At 34.9% G+C, this 22028-nt stretch overlaps 1 protein-coding gene across 1 annotated transcript in view; it reads left to right on the forward strand.

Moving 5' to 3' along the window:
• The first annotated feature begins 631 nt into the window (after positions 1-631).
• Positions 632-22028, forward strand: part of GLIS1 (GLIS family zinc finger 1) — a 235176-nt gene continuing 213779 nt past the window's right edge. The window contains exon 1 of the mRNA XM_070939534.1: positions 632-881. Within this exon, the coding sequence (XP_070795635.1) occupies positions 632-881 (250 nt within the window). The remainder of the gene's footprint in view (positions 882-22028) is intronic.

The following is a 22028-nucleotide window of genomic DNA, read 5'->3' on the forward strand; positions in this document are numbered from 1 at the left end:
CTTGCTAAGTTTGTACTTTACATCATGAATAGCAAGTTACATTAAAAAAAAAATAAACAGCATATTCTTCTAATGCAACTGTTCTTTAAAGTTGTTTGGGTTATTACACCAGTTAATGAATAGAGTTAAATCCAGATCGCAAGGCAGACCATCTGGGTTTGACCAGAAAAGCTGATGCTACAATAAAGTAATTTGACTTTAAAATTTTATAGGACAGCTTGTTTGAATTGCAGTGGAACTAGTGCAACTGCTCTGCTTGAAGTCTATAAGGCTTACTGTGCTACATAAATGTGTTACTTTCCAGTACTCTTATGCTAATAATTTTGCAGCAAGTAATTTAAAATTAAAACCAATCGACCAATTTATCTTCCAGCTTAGAAACTCATTTCTTTGTGGTCACCTTTCTCTTGCAGCAGTGAGCGGCAAGTTTAAAAGTATGAGTTCTTTCAGTAAAGGCTGCTTCTAATTTATTTCCCATTTATTGACAGATTTCATTGCTCTGCAGTTTGCTGTTTTGTGCACCCCTTAATGTAAAAGATTTGGAAGGGTCCATCCTGAAGAGGCATGTTACACTATGCATGATGAGGTAGTAATCTAACAGCAGTACAGCATTCTCTGAAGTCCATGACAAATGTCACGTTATTCCTATGAAGAATCTATTCCAAGTCAACTTTTTCAACAGTGGCGCACTTTCTTGAATTCCCAAATGTCTTTTAAAATCACTGTCAGTAACAGCAGCGACAGTGCTGAAATTCAGAGGAGCCCACCTGAAGCAGGTTTCTTTCCAAAAAGATCTAGCATCTTTGAGAGACTTCCTGTTCTCCAGAGAACGCAGGAGACAAGATGTCCTAAAACTGCTAGAGAAGATTTCCAGCAGAAAGGTGAGGTTTTTTTAAACATTCATCAGAAAATATTTCCTGTAAGATATATATTTTCTTTCCTTGTTTGTCAGGTTAATATTTGTTAACCTTATTCATGCACTTACCAGTACTTATGCAAATATCGTTTACCTTCTTTCTTGAAGATCATTTACAGCAAATTTTATTCATAGTTGACAAATTTATATTGCAATATGTAAATAATTGCAAGTGTGGGGTTTGCAAAATACCACTGTGAAATGATTATCAGAGAAGAAAACCTCTTTTTCTTTCATTTAATAATATGAAACTGTCACTCTTTAATGGAGACTGTATTGGTAGATCTTTAAAATGTTTTTATACAAATATTATAATTAATATAACTAAATTTCCATTTGGAATGTGGCAATTCTTTTACAATGCACCATCATTTTATACTGTTTTTATTACAAAATGATAAACACCTTTATCATAAGTGTTCTTACTCAGAGTTTGTGAATAGAATGGTATTTATGTTCTGCAGAAAAAGTTAACCTGAATGATGCAGACAACAAAAATAAGATGAGTATAGTTCGTCCAGAACGAGCATTGATAATATTTCTATCTGATCAGCTGAGTCAAAATTAATTTAACATGCTAATTCAGTTGTTCTGTCCTATCATTCCTTCTTAGTTTTGTTAATTCGGTTTTTAATCTCAGCTCCCTCATTGTTTCACAATCTAGAAACGTAAGTCAAGATTCTCTAGATAGTTCAGAAGAAGTACCCCACCTCAGCCATAATTCTAAATAAACTTAGGTTTGAGGTTATATGACTTTCCTAGCTGTTCCCTCTAGCAGAAAAAACAAGAAATGATCAAGCAATATATACAGTCTTTGAAAGCCAGAAATAGCCTGCATTTATGCACATGGCAGCTGAGAAAGTTCAGTTTCTGGCACTTTTAGGTATCTTGATATCTACTTCCTTCAAGAAACATTACATTATTGGTTGATTTCCCCCTTCCCTGGATTGTGTTCAAAGGTCTGGTCTGGAAATGCATGATTTTGCTATGTGCCTTTATTGTTAATTCACTCTCAGAATTCTCAAAAATAGCCAGCATTATAAATATTGTGAATAATATATCATTTTCAGCAAAGCACACTTTTAAAATGCCCTTGAAATCCTTTAAGAAAAAAAGCAAGAAAATCCAAGACATCGCCTTTCTCTTTTGTAATATTTGTGACAACTTTAAATAGATCTTATTGATAAGACCAAAATCTACATAATTTAGCCTTTGGTTTTCAACACAGGCCCATGGAAACGTAAAAGGAGAACCATAAGAGCAATATGCATCTCCTGTTCTTGTTCTGGAGCAGTTAATTCTTTGTTTCTGTGACAGCAGATTGCCATTCTGATTGTGTGTTTCTTCAGGCTTCTTTAAAAACAATCAGAAGTATTCAGCATGTCTGAATTTGCACTGATGATGTTACCTATGGTAATTTGGATAATGAACAACCAAGCTCAGAGAGCACCAAGGATTTCCTCATATCAGAGTTTACAGTAAATTCAGTAGTTCAACTCTTCTTTTCACCTTCTCTGAGCTCCTCATTATTCCACTAGTTAATACTTCGCAAGTTATATTAATGGGGCAGTGGGAAAGAATGCTTTACCCATTCTTTTTTTTAATCCATTTATTTTTTTCTCCCACTTGATCTTTGCATGTCTTTCTTCTTTTTTTTAGTTGCTGCTTCTCTTAATGAAAAAGTCCCGAATGTCATAATTGTTCTAATGGTACAGTTGCTAAGTTGCTGAATTCCAAATTGGGAGCAAAAAAAAAAAAGGGGGGGGAAAGGAAAAGTCTTCAATGTGTTTTCTAAATGTTACTAGATAAGCGTTAGATCATATATTGTATCTACTAAAAAGAAGGCTAACACAAAAATAGTTCAGTAGAAGATAATATCTAGCAACTAACAAATAAAAGATATTTTTGAAGGGATGCAGCAGTAACATATGGTCTCAAAAATCTTCATTGGGCAATCCTGTTTTTTTAAATACATTCCTTGGCAATATTCTTGATGGTGAATTACTAGTCCAAAAGATGTGGGAAATTTAAAGAATATTGTGTAGACAATTCATTTTGCCTCCTTTATACTACTTAGTGCGTTTGCATTGAGTTGAGTGTGGGTGTTGTGATATCTTTTAATGTCTTGGATGAGGAAACTTTTAGTTCTTTTTCTGGGTAGCAGATGATCATTTAATTTCTATTTCCCTTTTAATTTAATATTGCATCTATTTATTTCCTTTTTATTAAGTAAATTCATCAGCTTCTTAGTTGCCAGTTTTCTTTCTGGCCTTTTTGCCTAAGGACGTCTTTGGAGGGAGTTAAGGAGTGAATTAGAATAATAGTTTGATGTAATTAAGAAGAAAAGGATTATTTCTTTAAAATTGGGGATAGATGCCCTGGCAGTCCCTTTTCTCTGCTTTGTAATACTCATACTGAGGATGGCTTCAATTACATTGAGCTATCCCATCATTAAAATATTTATTTCTTTAAAAGATTTGTATGGCCACCCATTTTAAAACACAACTTTGGACAGCCATTCATGTAGTAGTGGGTTGGGGTTTTTTTTTTTTTGCTTATCCCACCATGGATTTTGCATGGATACAGTTTGATACACCTCACCAACCATTCACAAACTAATTCCGTCTCTCAGGGTGGGATTAGGCCAGCAGAGATTGGCCAGTTTAGGCTCATGCAAGCACACGCCCTCTCCTCTGGTCTCGGGATATGTTTGTGGGATTTTCTGCTTGGGCAACAGGAAATACAAGTTATTTTAGATTGAATACTCTCCTAGTCCAGTCAAATCTCTGAGCCGATCCCAGGTTTGATGACCTGGTTTAGTCTGAAAGGCATCTGACCAATGATGGTGGCAGCAGTGGATGGGAATGGTACAATGAAGAAGGCGAGAGAAAGCTGATATCAACGATTAGTTGGGTTGCATTTGGAGTCAGGACCTCACCATCTTTTGTGGTAATGAGCTCTTTAGCTTGATTATGCATTGTGTGAAGACATACTTTCTTTTGCTTATTTAAATCTTTTCTAAACCAGCTTCTTTGACTAGCCATTGATTGTTGTGTCCCCCCCATTTCTCCATGCTATGCACGATTGATAATGTTTCCTTATATGTCTTTTTCCAATCTAAACATTCCCAGATATTTTAGCATTCTCCTATAGACAGGTGTTTGATTTCCTTCCATTCATTTTTACTGCCTTTTGTTACATTTTTTCTAGATCTATTATAACCTTTTCCAGATATGGCCATCAAAACTATACAGTTTTTCAAAGTCTGACATACTGTAGATCTGCTTACGGGTATTACAGAATTGACAACTTTATTTTCAGTTCCTTTCCTAAGGATCCTTTTGACTGAATTGGCTTTCTCAAAGCTCCTGTATACTGATTCAGCAATTTCACAGAGTTATTCATTATGCCCCAGATCTTTTTTCTAAATAGTTACAAGCCCTCAGACATCCATCAGTATATGTGTGAGGTTAGAAGGGTTTGCCTCACTATGCGTCACTTTACACATACCTGGTGCTGTAAACGTTGATCTGCCACATTGCTGTGTGAGATCAATAGTGATAATTACCCTTTTTTCCCCAAAATTATTCTTATAGTATAGAGGAAAAACACAATTTCAGTTGGCCAAGTAAACCTTTTGCATTGTTGTTGGGGTTCATATTTGTAAGAATGTCCAGTTTCATCTTTGTAGCAATTGAGAGACTGCTTGAGGCAGTTCAAAGAAGTGTAAGTGTATAATGCCCACAGTTAGAGTTAGTTGTGGATAGGAGTTCCATGCATTACTTAAATAGAGGGACAGTTTGGTCTAGTGGTTAAGGCTAGAAGGCATGAAACTCTGAGTTCAAGTCCTGTCTTAACCATGAAAGCTAGCTGGGTGAGCTTGGGCTGGTCATTCCCGCTCAGCCCAACTCAACTCAACTCAACTCAACTCACAGAGTTATTGTTGTGGGGAAAATAGGAAAAGGAAGATGTGTTGGATATGTTCACCAACTTGAATTATTTGTAAAAAATAAAGGTAGGATATAAATAAATGTCAGTTGCATAAATTTAAGATTTGCTCTTGGTTATAACCTATTTCTAGTCTAAATTATTGTGCTATCCAGTAAATGTCTGTACAATTGACTTATATTGATTTGATTTATTTGATTTATTTATTTAATTCTACACATTCCAAGTACTTTGTGTGTTCTGTCTTGGTCTTAACAATACCCTGTAAAACAAAGTAGACTATGAAAACTCTGGCCAGGTGACCAGCTTCAATTCAATATGTACTTATTTATCCAACCATTTCTTGGTTTGCTTGTAATTTCATTCGGAATTGAGAATAGTTTTAGTATTTTAACAATGTACTGAACTATGCTGGTTGTATTATTGTATTTCATATAGAGATAGACAGAAAGAGACACATATAACTGCGTGTGTATATATATCTGTGTGCAGTTTAAAATAAGTATTAAATAAATCAACGTAAAGCATATGATTTGACATTGTGTGCAGATTTTTAAAAATCTAAATTGTGAAGGAATGGTCCACAGTAGGAATGGGAGAAATCCCTATCAAAATTGCTTCTCTTTTTTTACTTTTCAGATGAAGAAAGAGCTTATGTTTTTTTTAATCTGAATTTCAAATGTGGAAAATCTTAATTTTGTTTGGGATTTTATAGGTTAAACTGTCAAAGTCACATTTGTCATGCTTCTATTGTGGCTGCATCAATTTTAAGTTAAAAAAAATGCACAAGGGAGAGTGGGTTGCTTGAGGTGAGGTCATGTTCATAGATGAGGTCATGTTTTAATTGGACAAACCCCAAGTCTTGCACTTTCTGCCCTTACATTCACGGTTGCTAGGATAGGAGAAGTTACATAGAGAGTTTATTGCTTGCAAAGTGGTTTTGAAATTATACTGTGGATTACAAAACATTAAGATCAGGGCTGTAAATATATCTAGAGCTACAGGTTGCCCACCCTGACTTAAAAGTGTTTTTAAATATTTGGTTATTTAAAATAATTTGATGATAACACTATTGTAGCAATACATGGACAATTCTTCATTGATTTTCCTTCCAAGCTTCTCCAGAAACATATGGTTTCTGAATGAATTATAGCTATGGATAGATTTTAACAATTCAGTTTGTGTTGAAAGATAGCATGACAGAAGAACTGATTATAGCTTTTATTTTTTGCAAGTTATCTTTCTACATGCATAGACACTCCGGGGGATCATCTGGGCAAGTATCCCATGGTATGATAGTACATTGTGGTAGAATGCTGGAAAAAAGATGCTATATTTGAATACTTCTTGAGAATTTGTTATTGCAATAGGAACACTTTGACTTTGAGCTGTGAATAGCAGGAGCTGCGGTGGCACAGTGGTTAGAATGCAGTATTACAGGCTAATTCTTCCAATTGCCAGCAGTTCGATTCTCACCAGCTCAAGGTTGACTCAGCCTTCCATCATTCCAAGGTCAGTAAAATGAGGAGCCAGATTGTTGAGGGCAATATTCTGTAAATCACTTAGAGAAGGTTGTAAAGCACTGGGAAGTGGTATATACTTCTAACTGCTACTACAATGTCCACTAAAGAGCAATCTAAAAAGACATTTGTGAAATGATATTTGCAGAATACTTGTGGGAGAGGAGGGAAAGAAAGCCAGAGTCACATAATATTAATTAAATTAGAACAGGGTTTTTATGAAGAATTAATTATTCCTCCTGTATCATAAGCACCAAAATAACCACATAATAATATAAGAAAGGAGGAAATGAGACTTTTGGTAACCAGTATGCAAAGATTTAATTGCAGCTTTATATTATCTGAAAGTTGCTACAACAGAGGATGTGATAAGCCTCCCCAGTGCTTAATAGTAGCATCTCATCTACAAAGTGTTGGAAGGTTTTTGAAAGCCATTTCCAGTTGTCGCCATGCAGCAAATCAGAGAAAAAGCTGTTTTAGAAAAGAAATAAGCTGCTCACTCATGGTTACACACCTTACAAAATGCCAATTTCAAATATTTTGCACAATCTTCATAAATAGCAATTATAGCCACATTGGTATATGAACAAAAATTCGTAGACATGGAGGAGGGACGGGGGGAGGAGGGAGGGGGGAAAATTGTTGTAATACTTGATAAAACTTTTTAATAAAAAAAAAATTCGCACGCTCACATTTTTGGTTTTGGTTCTGGGCGAACTGGCTGTTACAGTATGTGACACACACCTCTGAACAAATGCAATTATTATTCCTCTCAATATCTCATATACAAAGGCCAGTAGTCTTTGGTCTCCAGACTTGAGAGAATTTCCTGGCCTGTTAAAGAGCAGGTAGAAGATAGGTAGGTAGGTAGGTAGGTAGGTAGGTAGATAGATAGATGGGATTTGAATACTTTGAAAAATATGTACATTTGCATTAAAATCATTAAGGAAAATAACTTTTCAAAATAGTAAATTTTCTCTATTCATAGCATGCATGTAAAAGCCGAAGTTCATTATATTTAAATTCTGTTCCAATTCTATCTTGATGTTGGATTTGATAACTTTTGAAAAGGAGTTGCCAGGTTTTCTCAAACTTCTCTGTACAGTTAAGACATACTCTGTCTGAATACTTTTTTATTTGCCCAACATGCTTCACTGCTAACCTGGGAAAAGGCTTTCCCCCTTTTTCTGTGGTTTAATTTGTGTTTTATTAAATGATTATTCATCACTGATGATCACTGGGAAATATGCTGCTGTACGAAATACTGTAATCCAATTTATGCCATCTTAGTTTTCATGTGGTTTTTTTATTTATGAATTGCAAGAGCTTATTCAAACCATTGCAAAGTAATGAAGCAAAGTCTATCTGGCCAATCAGTGCATTAACATAAATATTGCAAGGTTTGATGTTGCTGGCTGATTTTGCTTGGTTTTTCTTCTGGTGTGCTTGAATGGGGCTTTCTTTGATGGGTTTATGCAGTTTCTTAACAAAAAAAAAGCAGTAAGTCTCAATTATTAATATACTTCAAGAGTTGAGGAAATTATTTTCAGATTCAAGGACATTCTATATAGTGACGGACGTCAGGATAGCAGCAAGAGAATTGATCCAAAAAGCAAAATAATTTAATTGTGTGTTTTTGCATATTTATTTTGGGGGAAAAATGCCCTAAAAAAGACATCAGCAAATACTGTAAAACTAACTTTTTAATGCACATTTCAATTGCTGTTATTTTAAGCTCTTAAGGGGTTGAATATTTAGTTTATTCTGGAACTTTGCTGCACTACATGAAATGTGACACCTGGGACTTAGTATTTTAATACTTAGACGAAATACGTATAATAGTGGATGATGTATTTTGCCTGCCTTCCAGATCTGAAGAGGTTAGACATTCTGACTAAGCTACTCGGTATCCAAACTGTAAACCAATGCTTAACTTTCCAAAAAAATAATAATCTTTCAGTAATCAAATAATTTTACAAGTGAGTGCATATGCAAGAATAATATATGCTACAAAACTGGAGCCAAGTACTTTCCCGGCAACTGGTGTAAGGCATGAATTTCATTGCCAATATGTGTCAGTGATTCATTGCTATTCTATGAAGTATTCCACTGAAAAGGTTAAAAATTAAAGCCACCAACTTGTGGGTGATAAAAATAACAGCGTTAAATAGTTCATAGAAGTGAAATTGAATAGTATCCATCACCAAGCCGCACTCTGTTTTAGATTTCTTTAAATAAAATGCCACCATAAATATCTTGCTTTTGTTTAAAAACATTCTTGTTTTTGGAGAGTATGAGGAGGCTGCCAAATAAATGAAATGATTCTTTAGGTAGATGTGCTCTTAGTACTTCATGCCTAACATAGAACAGGTTTCTTTATAATATATTTAAGTAATAATTCATAGGAATGTAGGATGCCTAGAGCAAAGCGCTTAAATAAAGTGTTGTTTCAGATATCTAGGAGCAAGTTTATGAAACACTACAAGATAGTTATCTGGGAAGGTGGAGCCTCACCGTTCAGAACGATGAACCTAAAAACAGCACAGGACGGCAATATAGTATGTTAAAATGTTAAAAAGCAAAACACAGCATCCTGATATTTGCCTAAAACACCTAGTTTCATGCATGTAGAGGAGAAACTGTGCACAATTTTTAAATTGTTTTCTTGAGTTTTAGTCTCTGCCGCTGCCCTTTTTATTGAGCAGCTGGATTTAATTTATTCTGACTTGCACACTGAGGGTAGGCATTTGTAAGACCCTGATAAAATTTGCTGTTTCCTGGAATTGTCTTATGCTGGTGAGTAAATCCAAGATAGTATTGGAGTAGTGCTTGAAGAAGGCTCCTGATGAACTAGACCACCCAACTACTTTCCCTGTTTTTTTTAGTAAGTCTTGACTCATTCTATCCAAGCAGTTGAGTCTGAGTAAATTGGTGAGCTAATGTGAATTGCAATAAAAAAAAAAGCATGAATTGATTTATTGTTTCATGTTGTCTTAGAAGCTTTATCTACTCTAAGGCACCCTATCTCAATCTAATCGCCTCTAAATTATTGGGACTGCAACCCTCAAAATTCCCATCTTTCATGCTTTGGTCACATTGGCTGGGGATTCTGGGTTTTAGAGTATCAACACATCTGGAAAGTGTCAGGTTAGCAGATTTTGCTGTAGGGGATATATCATATACTCAGGATTGCTAGAGCTGCTTCTATTTTAAATCAAAGGAAATCTCTTTTTAAAGAGGAGAACTTGGCTGTGAAGCTTTTATGGAATGCTCATCCCAGTTGGACTCAAGGAACAGAGGCAACAATCTTATTTGGATCAATCTTTTGTTCCTTCCGAGTTAAAAATATGGTGATATTGAAGGTGGGGGAATGATATAATGGAGATTTGTGGTCACTCATTGTTTAAGTGGGGTCTTGTCTCTACCCCTTAGTGTGACTGTGGTGCTCCTCGACAAAATATCCATCACATTGTGTCCATCAAGAGCTTACACTGTCCCAATGTTTGATTTTTTTTCAACATATATCACCCTGTCTTTGAATGACTGGGTGGACTGGACATTAACATTTGAACCACTATAAGTCCATGTATTTGCCATACACTAAATAAATAATAAATGTTCCTCCTGAGTTAAAAATATGGTGATATTGAAGGTGGGCGGAATGATACACTGGAGATTTGTGGTCACTTTTGCCTTCAGATGTTCATCCCAGGTTCTTTGTACTATTTCAAGAACGGTAGCAAAATGCTAAAAGCACTGTTCTAATGAAATCTGTAGTAGGAAGGGGTACATAAAAGCTTTTTAAACCTTGACATAATAATATGATGTTGATGGTTGCACACTCAACCAGATGTTTAGACTGGATTTGGCATTTTTGTCCAATTATCAAGTCCGTCCCAAGGACCTGGGATAGGCAGATGTTGTTGTTTAATAATATTAACTACGGTATATCGTCGCAGAATGTAATCTGTTTCAAGTAAAGATGCCTTTTGTAATTGATTGATGTTGACTTAGTCAGTGGTGTTCAAATGGTGCTCTGAATATTTTGAAGTTACATCCTAGGCATCTATTACTATCTTTGCTTTCTTTTACCTTCTACTTCTATTTTCAAATCTTTATATTCTATGATTTTTCTCCAGTTCTTCTATTCTGCTGTCTCCAAGTATTTCATTGCTACTACCCAGACTTTATTATTATTTTTCTTCATACAGGTTAGGGTTTGTTTAAGCTAGATTTTGAATTTCTGTCTACCTATTGAATCCCTCCTAAGGTCCTGGGGTAGACAGAGGTTGTTGTTTAATATTAATAATATTTTATATATTATCATTGCCTCTTGGTGTTTAAATTGAAAGCCGAAATAGAATTCTTTATTGAGAATATTTTTTTATTTTTTTCTCTGAACAACTATAGTGTAGTTCCCTATACTACAACTATAGTGTAGTTCCGTGATGGTGAACCTATGGCATATGTGCCAGGAGTGGCACGCAGCACCCTCTCTGATGGCATGCGAGCCATTGCCCCAGGTCAGCTCTGCTGTGCATGTGTGCATGCCTCCCGCCAGCCAGCTGGTCTTCAGGTCTCTGCTGTGCATGCGTGGGGGGGTGTACTTGCGTGGGGGCCACACGTGCATGCATGGGGCCCATGTGTGCGTGCACAGGGCCCATGTGTACATGCATGGGGCCCACAGGTCCATGCACGGGGCTGTGCGCACATTGCATTTTGGGAGTTTGGGCATGTGGCACGCATTTGCACATGCACACATGCGCTTTGAGCACTCGGTCTGGAAAAGGTTAGCCATCACTGGGGTAGTTCATCCCAGTTATGTTTTTATCTTCTGTGGTTACAAAGAACGCAATGCAGATGTTACAAAGGCAACATATTACCTTAGTTTATCATGTTTTTGAAGCTTCTGAATCAATTAGGTTGCATATTGTACGGGTTGATACCACTGTAGTGAGCCTTCCCTTCTTAACAAGACAGTATCACATGACATGAATTTCCTTTTTTGTTGTATAATAAATATTGCATACAGCTGATAAATGACTTGAGGACATAATAGCAATTTTTTCTATAAGTCTTATTGAATAATTTTTTTTACTAAGTTAAAAAGATAAATACAAAGCAATGTAATGAAAGAGTTAGAAAAGAGAAAAGATGAGCAAAAAAGTATTACAGCAATCAAGGGAGTAAAATAGAAAAAGAAAACAGGATGATGCTTAAGGAAGCAACTTCTAATCTTCATAGCCGTTATAAACGTATTTAAAGCTGTTTCTTCTTCCAATATTTTTCCTTCATTAATCAATAAATCCAGAAATCATCCAGTTCATTTTTATCCATTTTCAGCTTCTCAAAACATCTCAACTGCCTTGGAAAATTGGGAATTTCAGTTCAGTTCAGAGGGCATCAGACTGGGGAAAGTGTGACAGGGCTTAGTACATGAACCAAATATTTTATAATATTTATGGTAATAAGAGTCTGGACATTTTAAAAAATATATTGCTGTGCATGTGTAAATAGCTAATATATACAACATACACATATACACATGCTGCCATATATAAATCTGCATCTACTTCTTATTCCTGATAAGAAATCCTTTATTCCTTTTGTTCTGACATGCATACTGTGCCCAAATACATTTGAATGAAGAACATACAACATTATTTCAACAATCTGTAGCATGTTCATCAGATTTTTAAAAACATTCTCAAGCAGAATTTCACAGGTTTTGTCCATTTTTCTTGGAATTATTTTGTATTGTTTTATGCAATATAGTAATGTATTTCAGGTTTTTGGGTAGTGTGGGAACAATTAAATAGGATAAAAATAACTTTTTCTCGTGCTACTGATTGCACTCCCTTATTTTGCCCTTCCTCAACTAATAGGGTTTCTCCTTGCCAAAACTTGATTTCCCCCCTTCTCTAAATGGCAAAAATTCTGTTCTGTTTCTGATTGCTCAGTGATTGCTACAATGACTTTTTTAGCATGCCACTAAGATCACAGCCTGCAATTTACTTCTATGTTTTCTTTCTGTGGGAAGACCAAAAAGCTAACTTGCAAATAGCCTCTTTAGAAGTTCAGTTAGTCACACATTTTTAAGACATTCCAAAAATCCTACTAAGAGCCTTCTGAACTCATTTGGTTGACTACTAACTGAATCAAACATTTAAAAGCTCTCCTTTCAGATTAAATTTCACATGTTGGTCTTTAGGGAAATGGGTTTTTCGTTTTATTTAAATAAAAATTTATTTTACATATTTGCATCACTTTATGTAATTGATACCTGGCTTTTCTATTTCTTATTTATTTAATAAAATCTTCAATTAGACACACAAAGTGCATCTCTAAAACAGCTTTAATAAATATGTGCAGGACAATTTAAGAAAGACAACTTATTTTTAATAAGATTTTTCCGAAAGGATATCTTCCTGATGAGGTTATAATGTATACCCTGTTTCCCTGAAAATAAGACATCCCCTCATAATAAACCCAATCGGGCTTTCGAGCGCATGTGCTAAAATAAGCCTCCCCCCGAAAATAAGCCCTCCCCGAAAATATTTAAACGCAGAGCTGGAAATCGGGTTAGATGGCAAGAGGAGTCCTATCTTGCTCCACACGCCCCAAAATAATAAGACCTCCCTGAAAATAAGGCCAAGCGCTTATTTCAGGGTTTAAAAAAATATAAGACAGGGTCTTATTTTTGGGGAAACACGGTAGTTTGTTATAAATTTGTGAGAAGTTATGCGTATGATTTTGTTTCTGACTACTAAATGTATTAGAAATAAAGTTCATATAAAAGGTCAGAATTACATATAAATATAAACAAATGAACCTCAGGAGATCTCTTAAAATTAAGACGTTATCTTCTAGGATATATTCTTATATGTCCTTGAGAGTCATTTCTTTGAAAAAAGGTATGTGTGTATAAATGTGTGTGTGAGAGAAAAATTCAAAAACTAATTAAATAGTCAATACAGTAAACCGGTGGTTCTCAACCTTTTCTTCACTACGGAGGCCCTTTAAATACCTTTTATGGCCACGAACCATGGCCACGGACCCCCAAGACCTAACTCAGGATTTAAATCATAACATTTATTCAAGTCTTTGCAAACCCTCTGTGATGACATCGCGCCCCTCCGGTGGTCCGCGGACCACAGGTTGAGAACCACTGCAGTCCAGACAGGAGTAAATCAACCAGTAAGCATTTTCAGGATTACACCCAGGTTTCGCTTACAACAGTTAACAATCACACAAAATGTATAGCTCTCTACATGTTTGTAGAAACTGACTTAGCAAGAAAAAACCACTCATCTTTTCTCTGTGATCTAAATTAATAGTTAGCTGGTGTATTGTTAATTCAGAAGGCAAGCAGAAGACATCCTAACATACACCCGAGACTGTTTCATCACCCCTCATTATAGAGCCATAGGCCATATCGCAATGGAATGTTATTCAGCTTTCTGTCCAGAACATTGGACAGAATGCATCCAGAATGTATTCTACCTTGAAAATCAGAAATTAAACTGGTCCAGAATGTGGTGGTACATACAGTTTTGAGCTTCCCTTGGTTTGCCCATATTAGATCATTGCTACATGAGCCACACTAGCTTCCATGTTTTTTTTTCTGAGATGAATTCGAAGTACTAATTATCATCTTTAAAGTCCTGTATGGCAAGGGACAAGCTTCTTCCTGAAAATATCTCAAGATAGATTGGATGTATTCCTTTAACATGTCCCCTGGCAGGACCACTGTTCCCATGTATTTTGGCAGGCCCTTGATCTCCTAGCCTTTTGGAAAGCCTTAAAAAGCTAGCTCTTCTCTCAAGGGCTGGGATAAGATGAAGTTGGATCCCAGTGATTTGTGTTTCTAATTGTTAGTGGGTTAGGACCATTCATTAGAGCCCTGGGGATTGTTTTTAGATGTCTTGGAATGTGATTTTATTGTTTCCTTTTGTTTTATTATAGCTTTATGAGCTGTCCAGAGTTGTGATACATAAGATAGGCAGCCATACAAAGTCTTACAAATAAATAAATACAGCTGAGCAAGTACACCTGAAAAAAAAGTTAATCTTTCCCTCATTTAGCATATGTGGAGTCCTTAGAGAAAAGCTCCCATGAGCTAGTACAGAACTAAAAGGGAGTATTTTGCAACAGATTCAAACCAGAGGTTCTAGTTACGTCAGCCAGAGAAGTATACTTGTACATTTGTTCAGTTCAGTTGGGAAAGTTATACTTTACCAGTTTCAGAATAGACCTTAAAAAACCAAATTGCACAAACTTTACAGTTACAGGTAGCCTTTGTTTAGCGACCATAATTGAACCAGCAGCTCAGTTGTTAAGTAAAGCAGTCCCCAAGTGAAACTGCAAACTGTGCTTGTGATCCTCCTTCAGCTTTCCTTTGCTTTATAGACCTGCAAAGGTTGTAAATATGAGGATTGATTGTAAAGTTATTTTTTCATCACCACCATAACTGCAAATGGTCGCTAAGTAAGTCAGTTGCTAAACAACATCTACTTTTACGTTTTTATTACATGCTGTGGAGGATATGTTCATACACCACACCAAATTTGGGTTGTTTTCAGGCATGAGATGGTTCCTCACTCCAAGTGATGTGACTAGCACATAGATACCCTCTTTGGAACTTAAAGTAGCAGGATGTTTGCAGAACATACCTGGGCACAACTAATTTACTGAGATCCCCATAATAAATCTATAAAATGAACGTCAGGGGAACAGTAAGCTTAAGTATCAATTGTGGGTGATTATTTTCTATTAAAAAATTCAGAAGGAATGTATGGGCAAGTTCAGTAAAATTTCTTAACAGTTTAGTTCATCCAAATGTTAACTTTAGATGTGTTCTGTTGGATGCCTTAATAAATAAATTATGAGGAATAATTAAAGCCTAATTGAATTGAGGTTTGAGAAAACAAAGTGTATGATTGTGCAACTGCATACATATTTTGTTCATATTTTGGATTTTTAAGTTAACATACAACCAGCTCTCTAAGATACTGAATTTAAATAGTTATTAGATTATGATAATTATCTGCCATTAAATTGATATTAACTCTTCGCGACCACACAGATTTTCTCCAGCATTATCCATTCCCAATCTTTCTTCAGGTGTTGCAATGGTACATGTTATCCCATCCTCATTGTAATTAAATCCATCCACTATATTTCTTTTCTCTCTTGTCTTTTACCTTTCCCATAGTATAGACTTCTCAAGAGAGCTATATCTTCACATAATGTGTTCATACTATAGTATTTTAAGCCTAATCATTTGTGTTTCTAATAACTAATCTGGATTGTATGTTCATTATTCATCTGTTTGCTTTCTTGTGTCTCTATGATATTATCAGGAATCTTCTCCAACATCGAAATTCAAACGTCAATACTCTTTATTTAGATTTTTCAACATCCAACTTTCACTCTCTAGTGTCTCAGAAAACTATGGCTTGCAGGATTATGATCTTTGTACATATAACATAGCTGCTTACATCCTTTTATATATTTATAGCAGCAAAAACTTCTATATAGTTTTCAAGCCAATATTGCAGGCTTACCCATCTTCTATTTATCATACATAATGGGTTTTCTAGATCAGCAATTCTCAAACATTTTGGTATCAGGAATCTTTTACATTTTTAAAAATGTTTGAAGATTCCAAAGAACTCTAGTTTATGTGGGTCCTATTCAGTGGTGGGATTCAGCCGGTTTGGGCGAACCGGTTGTTAAATTGCTGGCTGGCCCTTCTCCTCTCCTTCCAGAAGTCCCCATACTCCCCTGTTTGGCTCCCAGGTAAGCAGGGAGTTCTACTAGGCCCAAAATGGGGCATGGCTGTGTGCGCCCCCCCGCGGCCCATTTTTGCTCCCAGGAGGCTGCAGGGAGGCCAACTAGGCCCAAAATGGAGCACGGGGTGGCACAGCCCCCCCATGGCCCGATTTTGCTCCCAGGGGGGGTGGCAGGAGGCTGAATGCTGCCTGTCACATCCCTTGGCCACGCCCACAATGGTCATGCCCACCCAGCTGGTCATTAGGGCAGAGAACCAGTTGTTAAATTATTTTAATCCCACCACTGGTCCTATCTATTGATATTTACTGCATTAGAAGTTAAAACTAAGAAAATTTAAAATATTTATTTGACTTCACACCTAAAAGGGTCTCTGGTATCTCTAGTGGTCCCCAGACCACTAGATCTAAAATCTAGAATTGTTGATCTAGATAAGATGATTTTATAGCATAGTTGCTGGCTTGAGAAATGGTTGTGCAAATCCTGCTATTTTATCAAACTTGGATGCAATGATGGAGTTTAACAGGTGCCTTACAGTCATGGCTCTTGTGTAATGGTTATCTATATATCAGCATTATGTAGATCAAAATTGCTTATGTACACAATTAATTGTGAACACTTAAAACATTTCTGAACACACAAAACAATGCGTTGAGTTCCATTTTAAGATGTTTCAGGTCAGAGGACACATATGTTTTTATTTTCTTATTTGTGGTATAATGTGTTCAAGGCAGATTTATGTCACATCCTTTGTTTATTGACTTGTCCTTTTTCAGCATGAAAGTAATGGAACATGACAGATGATAGTTATGAGACATGTGTTTCTAATTAAATTACACTGGGATTAAATCCTGATAAAAGAGCATATTTTAAAGGACAGGTTACTAGAAAGGTTAGGATAGTTGGTTAGGATAAATTATTGGCTTTTGATTGAGTATCATCAAAATTACGTGGTTACAACATTTGGATACTGTCTAAAAGGAGGTGGCGGAGTTTGTCAAAATAACTTGCTTGCCTTTTTAGCAATAATTTCTTAAGCGGATGGTATCAGATAGATACTTATTTTAAAAAGTGTCTCACTTGTTAAGTTTGAGTTTGCAGTTTAAATTACTACTCTGTGTATTCCTATTTGTAAGTGTGCTGCATCGTCTTCAGAGGGGTTATTTTCTTGCAAATATGATTTTAGTATTATAGCTTTATTCATTCAAGAATATTGTGGTTCTAATTGATTTACTTTCAAAATAACAATTTCCATTTGCTCCCCAGAATTTATTTAGATTCTTTTAATTTACTCTGAATTTTAAAAGTCACCTTTTAAAAAAACTTATTTCACTAATTTCAGTTAATCTGAAACAGAGACTTAAGAAAACCCTTTCTGAATTTCAGCCCATTCCTTTGCTTTGGTGGCCAGTTGTTTCAACTTTGCTAAATTTCTGCAGAATCTTCTGTTATAGTAGAAAACAGTAGGGTACTGTTCACATCCACTAATGCAAAATATTACCAATTTGAAACCAAACAGAAATAATACTATTATTGTTAATTATTATTATTTTGTCTGAGTTGGGCAGTTTTCTGGTAGCTATTCTTAAAAAGAAATCTGGCAGCAGACTTTTGAAATGCTGCTCTTTTCTTATTTGGTCTCCTCAAACTCAGTGAAAAGTCCTGGGGTGAAATTGACCAAACATTTGCTGGTTTTCCATGTTACCTTAGGTAAGAGAAAAAAAATCAATAGTAAAAAAAAATAGCTTTTGCCTTGTTTTTTAACAGGTGATGTGAAGCAAATATATTATCCATAATGCCACTGATTGCAGGAAAGATTATGGCGTCAAATCTGAAAAATGCTTTTATTTTAAAGTTAGTGATTATGCATGTGCATTCATTTCGATATTCTAAGTTTGTAACTTGCTATAAATCATAACCAAAACCAAAAGAGTCAGTTGGATGGTATGTACATACTGTACATACATACATACTGTACATACACATACATACTGTAACACACTATGTACAGTGTACATACACATACATACTGTAACACACTGTATTCATGCCAGGCATGTAGTCAGGTCTGGTAAATATCTAATGAGTTATCTGGACTCTACATATTCATTATATTATATGAAATAATATAATGAATATATTATTTCATTAAACCCTTCTGAAAAGGATCTTCAGTTTGGCAGCACCAGATTAAAAGGCAGTGGAGGGGCAGCCATCAGGGATCTGAAGAAAGGAGATATTCCTGTCACATATGCACTAACCAGTTGGAGTGGGGTACTTGCCACAATGCAGTGACCCACAGCAGTGACCCCTTTTGGAAAAAGCACCTTTGGGACAACCATGACCTTGAATGATTAAGAATCTCCATAGACATAGCAGATTATCTACTGTAGTAGTATACACTGGATTTAAGCATTATAGGAAAATACAGCCAGATGTTGCATTCCTTGGAGGTCCAAGAATAGGTTTAGGATTCCATTTAATATTCTTGCCATCCAGAAATGGTAGATGGTTCATACTCATTCTGGGCCAAGCAGGAAGTATGGATCTGCCCTTAACCCCATCATAATAGCTTTTTGTTTGATGAGTTCAGTGCCACATTAATTGTTCTTTACCCATTTGGAGTCAAATGTGCTGAAATCTGGATCTTTTAAATCTCAAATCTAAAGATGTTTGAAAAGTTGTTGGAATAAGAAGGCAGCTTTGTATCCAGAGAATGCTTGTTTGTTTAACTCCTGTACAAGTTTTCTGTTTTATATTAGTTCTTTATTGTAAGCTTAAGATGTCAGATTTCCTGTAATAAAATAAAGATGCATATGCATTTATAATACATTTGTTTAATCCAAACAAGAGAATTAGGATAGTATGTGCAGAATTACAGAATGTTCTCAAAATGTGCTCTAATTCCAGATATGGTGATTTTTGTTAAACATTTTCTTGGTTTTGTTCACAAATTCAGTTAACATAGATAGGAATTCTTGTTTAGCAAATTAGCATGGTCACAATGTTGAACTTAAGAGGTGAACTCTGCATGGAGAAGTGATCAGAACAGAAAAAAGAATATTATATTCTCTTGCAGCAGAATTTATCATGTTCCCCAAAATAAGACCCTGTCTTATATTTTATTTGAACTCTGAAATAAGCGCTTGGCCTTATTGCCATGCGCTCAAAAGCCCAATTGGGCTTATTATAAGGGGATGTCTTATTTTGGGGGAAACAGGGTAGGAAAAGGATCCCTTTGTTCAATGCAATGATGTCTTTTTAGTGGCATTTAATAAATGCATTTACTCAAATTTAATAGATCACATTGAAACATCACATTAAACCATCATTTAATCGTGATATGTGGAATAAACTACAATTTATTGGTAAAGGGGAGCTCATTGTTTCTTTAAATTTCTAATTTCAAAGTCAGATTGCTTTTAGGAAATCTTCCTAATGTTTAAACTGAAATCCACACTCATATAATTTAAAGCCATTTTTCTCTGACTTTTCTCTGGGATGATATAGAATAGACTTAATTCTTAAGTACTTACAATACTTAAGGTCACATTTCACACTAGTGGCTGTAAGATAATTAATAGCAAAACTCTGAAACAGCACAAGGGCCTTAATTCTGGAAATATGGTATAAAATTATACTATATTACTTTTCTGAAAGGTTATCTCATTAAGTAAAAATGAATAGAGGAAAATCAAAACCAGATGTATTTTTATTTGATAAGGCAAGTTTTATCTTGTACATAGAGAAAATGTAGGAAGGTCGTAATTTTTTAATATCAAATTATGGAAAAATGGTCAGTTCCATGTTTTCTATATATTAAATTTCCTTGCAAAGTATTTTAATGAATTGAAACGTAGTGTGTCAGGGTTGCATAGATTTGCCAGTTCATGTTGTGTTTACTGTAAAGATTGCCAGTTGAAAATTAATGACAATTCAATTTTGTTATTAATGAAACAAAAATACATTTTAGCCATACTTTATTAGAAAATTTCATTTTTGCAAACCTGGGAAATTTAAATTACGTTGTATAGTTAAAAAAAACAAAAACAAAATTTGGGGCTTTACAATGATACATTTTGTTTTATGGATTTAATTAATAATTTTTAGATAGGAAGACTATTTTTAAAAACACTCCGGAAGAAATAACATTGGTTTAAATGCAGCAGAAATTAGTGTAATATAGTAGAGTGTGTTGCATTGTGCTTGGACTTGTAGTCAAATATGCAGCCACAAAACTAATTGGTCACTGTTGGCTAATCTACCTTGCATTGTTGGGAATGTGGAGATGAATATATATATGAAGCTATGATAAGAATGAAACAAACAATAATATTACATATTTTTGGTGGGCTAAAGCAAGAAGAGTATAAATTGTGTATAAATTTTTTGATATCGATGGAACATAAATATGGCATTTTCTGATTTTGAACTATGATGTTCTCAAATATTGGTACTGTAAATGTGATAGTCCATTCACTAGAGGAGAAATGAATGACATAGATGTGTGAACAGACTTACTATGTCAATCATGAAACATTTCTGAATAATAGTTATTTGAGATGGAAATGAAACTAATAAGATAGATAGACCTAAGGGAGCAAACTCAGGAAACCAGCAAGAAGTAAAGCAAAATTTTGCTACTAGCAATCCACGAGCAATGGGTTAGGAGTCTCAAATAATTTTTAATATCTCCTGTAGGTACATTTTCTTCTTATTTCTTTGAAGCATGCCAAATTATTCAGATTATGTTTCAAAATGTTTGTTTTTTATTCCCCACAGCCTTATGAAATTAGTTCTAAAAAAGATATAACTTTAATTCTTCCTCCCCAATAGGGCCTATGTGTCTATCTACCAGTTTTGTTTGCAAAATGAGGTGTTTTGCAAATTTGTATTTTATTTTTTGATAATTCTGTTAGCTTGCATGAATGGATGATAAGCCATAAATGTGCTGTTGTTTTACCAAATAAAACGATAGATGAGCTCATGGAATAAAAGTCTTTAAGATTATTCAGTTCTACTAATTTTTGTTCTGTAATCAGAGTACAATTTATTTTGGGCCACTGATAACTTTCATTTCCTCTTTGGTTCCAACCATGCAGTGGCAGTATATTTTCAGTATATTAAATGTTTTTTTTTATAAATCCCAAAAGATTCTTTTTAACCAGATTCAATAAGCTTGCAAAAATTGGTTTCCAATGACTTTTTGGAGACTGGTATGAAAAAATAGGCAAGATATCTGTCTGCTTTTAATTTTAAACAATTGTCCTTCAATAAACTTGAGTTACTCTTATTAAACAATGACATCATGGCTCAGAGTTTTATGCAACATCTCACAGCTTTCATTTCACCTATTAACTTGATAATAATTCCAGTTACAAGTGACACAGATTAAAGGTAATCAGAAATATTACCTCTAGGAATTAGGATCAAACTTATAAAATAAAACTAGGAAAAACATTAATATATTTTTTCAAGGGATTCTCCAGCTGATAGATACTGCCTATGTGGTTGAGTTTTATGGACTAAAAGTATATTTAAGTCATACATAGCATGAAAAGTTGCTATTTTAACATCAAAGAAAACAACTTTTATAAGGACTGTTTCCTTTCTGTAAATAATCTTACACCATTCCTGGTACAAAATAACAGCCACTGAGGTGGGTAAGAAAATCAGTTGAGAGAATCAGTTGAGAAAGTGAAAGCAGTGCAAATTTTATTACTAAATCAAACGTACTTGTCAGATAAATGGCACACTTTTTTAAATTTTCAATTAAATTGTTATGTTTTTAAAATTTAAATTTATAATTTTCTGTTCTGGGATTTCTCTTTCCTATAAATTGAAAACCAAGC

The sequence above is a fragment of the Pituophis catenifer genome, unplaced genomic scaffold (assembly GCF_029215685.1).
Source record: "Pituophis catenifer annectens isolate HBS135680 unplaced genomic scaffold, rPitCat1.0.hap2 SCAF_3, whole genome shotgun sequence".
NCBI lineage: Eukaryota > Metazoa > Chordata > Lepidosauria > Squamata > Colubridae > Pituophis > Pituophis catenifer.